The 1,982-nt window shown below is 52.8% G+C and overlaps 1 protein-coding gene across 1 annotated transcript in view; it reads left to right on the top strand.

Annotated features, from left to right (window-relative positions):
* The first annotated feature begins 1,626 nt into the window (after positions 1-1,626).
* The window catches only part of RPS6KL1 (ribosomal protein S6 kinase like 1), a 4,765-nt gene continuing 4,409 nt past the window's right edge, over positions 1,627-1,982 (top strand). Inside the window, exon 1 of the mRNA XM_028495118.2 lies at positions 1,627-1,689. Within this exon, the coding sequence (XP_028350919.1) occupies positions 1,627-1,689 (63 nt within the window). The remainder of the gene's footprint in view (positions 1,690-1,982) is intronic.

Below are 1,982 nucleotides of genomic sequence, written 5' to 3'. Positions count from 1 at the left end.
TGCCATCCCCATAATCCTCAAGGGTGAAAGAATTATCAACCCTATTCTATAGATGAAGAAACTGAGGTTCCAAGAGTGCCCCTCCCTGTATATGTTGTACATACATATGTACTCCTGAAAAGTGTGTGTGTGTGTGCATGTGTTTAACATACAGAGACAAAACCCATGCCGTGTGGCTGTCTCTTCAGCCCATGCACCATCCTCCTGGCCAGGCACTCAGACGGCAGGAACCTGGCTGGGGCTTCAGCACTATTTCCTCTTGTGGCAAGCAGTTTTCCAGGCCCTGCCTGCAAGCGGGCCACATGTGGCTTGGAGAGTGGCCTACTAGTGCAGCATTTCCTCCTGGTCCCGGGAGGAGGAGAAAGTGCTCCAACATGGCAGGGGTCTGCCGGGAGGGGTCTGTGTGTGCGTGTCTCTGTGCCTGTGTGTGGGCATTCGTGTGCAGTTGTGAAGATCCATGTGTGCTATCAGTCTCTGTGTGGTCTGAATGTCTGTGTGCATCTGCTGTATGTGCAAATGTCGCTTTGTGAGCATCTGGTCTCTTGGTATCTCTGTATGCCTGTGTGATTGTCCAAGAGTGCCCCTCCCTGTATATGTTGTACATACATATGTACTCCTGAAAAGTGTGTGTGTGTGTGCATGTGTTTAACATACAGAGACAAAACCCATGCCGTGTGGCTGTCTCTTCAGCCCATGCACCATCCTCCTGGCCAGGCACTCAGACGGCAGGAACCTGGCTGGGGCTTCAGCACTATTTCCTCTTGTGGCAAGCAGTTTTCCAGGCCCTGCCTGCAAGCGGGCCACATGTGGCTTGGAGAGTGGCCTACTAGTGCAGCATTTCCTCCTGGTCCCGGGAGGAGGAGAAAGTGCTCCAACATGGCAGGGGTCTGCCGGGAGGGGTCTGTGTGTGCGTGTCTCTGTGCCTGTGTGTGGGCATTCGTGTGCAGTTGTGAAGATCCATGTGTGCTATCAGTCTCTGTGTGGTCTGAATGTCTGTGTGCATCTGCTGTATGTGCAAATGTCGCTTTGTGAGCATCTGGTCTCTTGGTATCTCTGTATGCCTGTGTGATTGTGTGTGTGTGTGTGTCTGATTTTTCTTCTGTGTTTGGAAGTGTGTCTGAATGTGCCTTTCAGTGGGATTGTGAACTTGTATGCCTGCCTGCGTCTTTGTGTGTGTGTCTTCGTGGGTGAGCATCCGGGCCAGCTTCTGTGTGTGACTGTGCATCTCCGTGTTATTTGTGTATGCCTCCCACGGTCCTCGAGTGTTCATCACCACCACCACCCTCCGCGCACACTTCCTGGCTACAAGAACCTGGCAGGATTTGGGGTCATGGGTTGGCCTGGGCCTGGGGCTGGTGGGCGGCTGGGGGAGAGGAGGGAGGCCTGAGAGGTGGCCCCTACATCTCACATTCCAGCCAGGAAAAGAGAGGCCAGGGCGGCCCCAGCTCTCACCCCAGTGACCTCTGCGTCCGTTGCCTGCCTGCCCACCCACGCGGGGCTGCTGGAGATGCTGCCTCCTGCCTGGCCGGCCCCAAACCCGGAGGTCCAGGAGCCAGGGGCCAGTCACCAGCCAGCTAAGGGGGGGCTGCAAAGAACTTTCTGATGAGCTCCAACTTGCTAAGGCTCATGGAGCAGACAGATTCCTTCCTGGGCCCAGGGTCTTGGTGGAGGATGTCTGGGCATCGCTGGGTGAGTAGCTGTGTGTTTGTGCATATCTGGATCATATATGCTTGCCCATGATATCTGTGTATACATACGCATGTGTTTATGTTATGTGTGTCTTTGTTTTGGATTTGGATTTGTGAATGTGGACACGGGTGTGTTTTGTGTATGAGTGTGTGTGTTTAAGTATCTGTTTTGTATATGCTTGTCTATAACTGAGTGTTTGGAGCACTTATGCATTGGGCAGCTTTGCCTATAACTGTGTATGTATAAGGGTGCATAGATTGTGCATGTTGTGCGTGTTTGTTTTCATTTATCTG

Source organism: Physeter macrocephalus, chromosome 11, assembly GCF_002837175.3.
Source record: "Physeter macrocephalus isolate SW-GA chromosome 11, ASM283717v5, whole genome shotgun sequence".
Taxonomy (NCBI): Eukaryota; Metazoa; Chordata; class Mammalia; order Artiodactyla; family Physeteridae; genus Physeter; species Physeter macrocephalus.
Note: the sequence above shows the minus strand (reverse complement) of the source record. Positions and strands in the feature narration are given on the sequence as shown.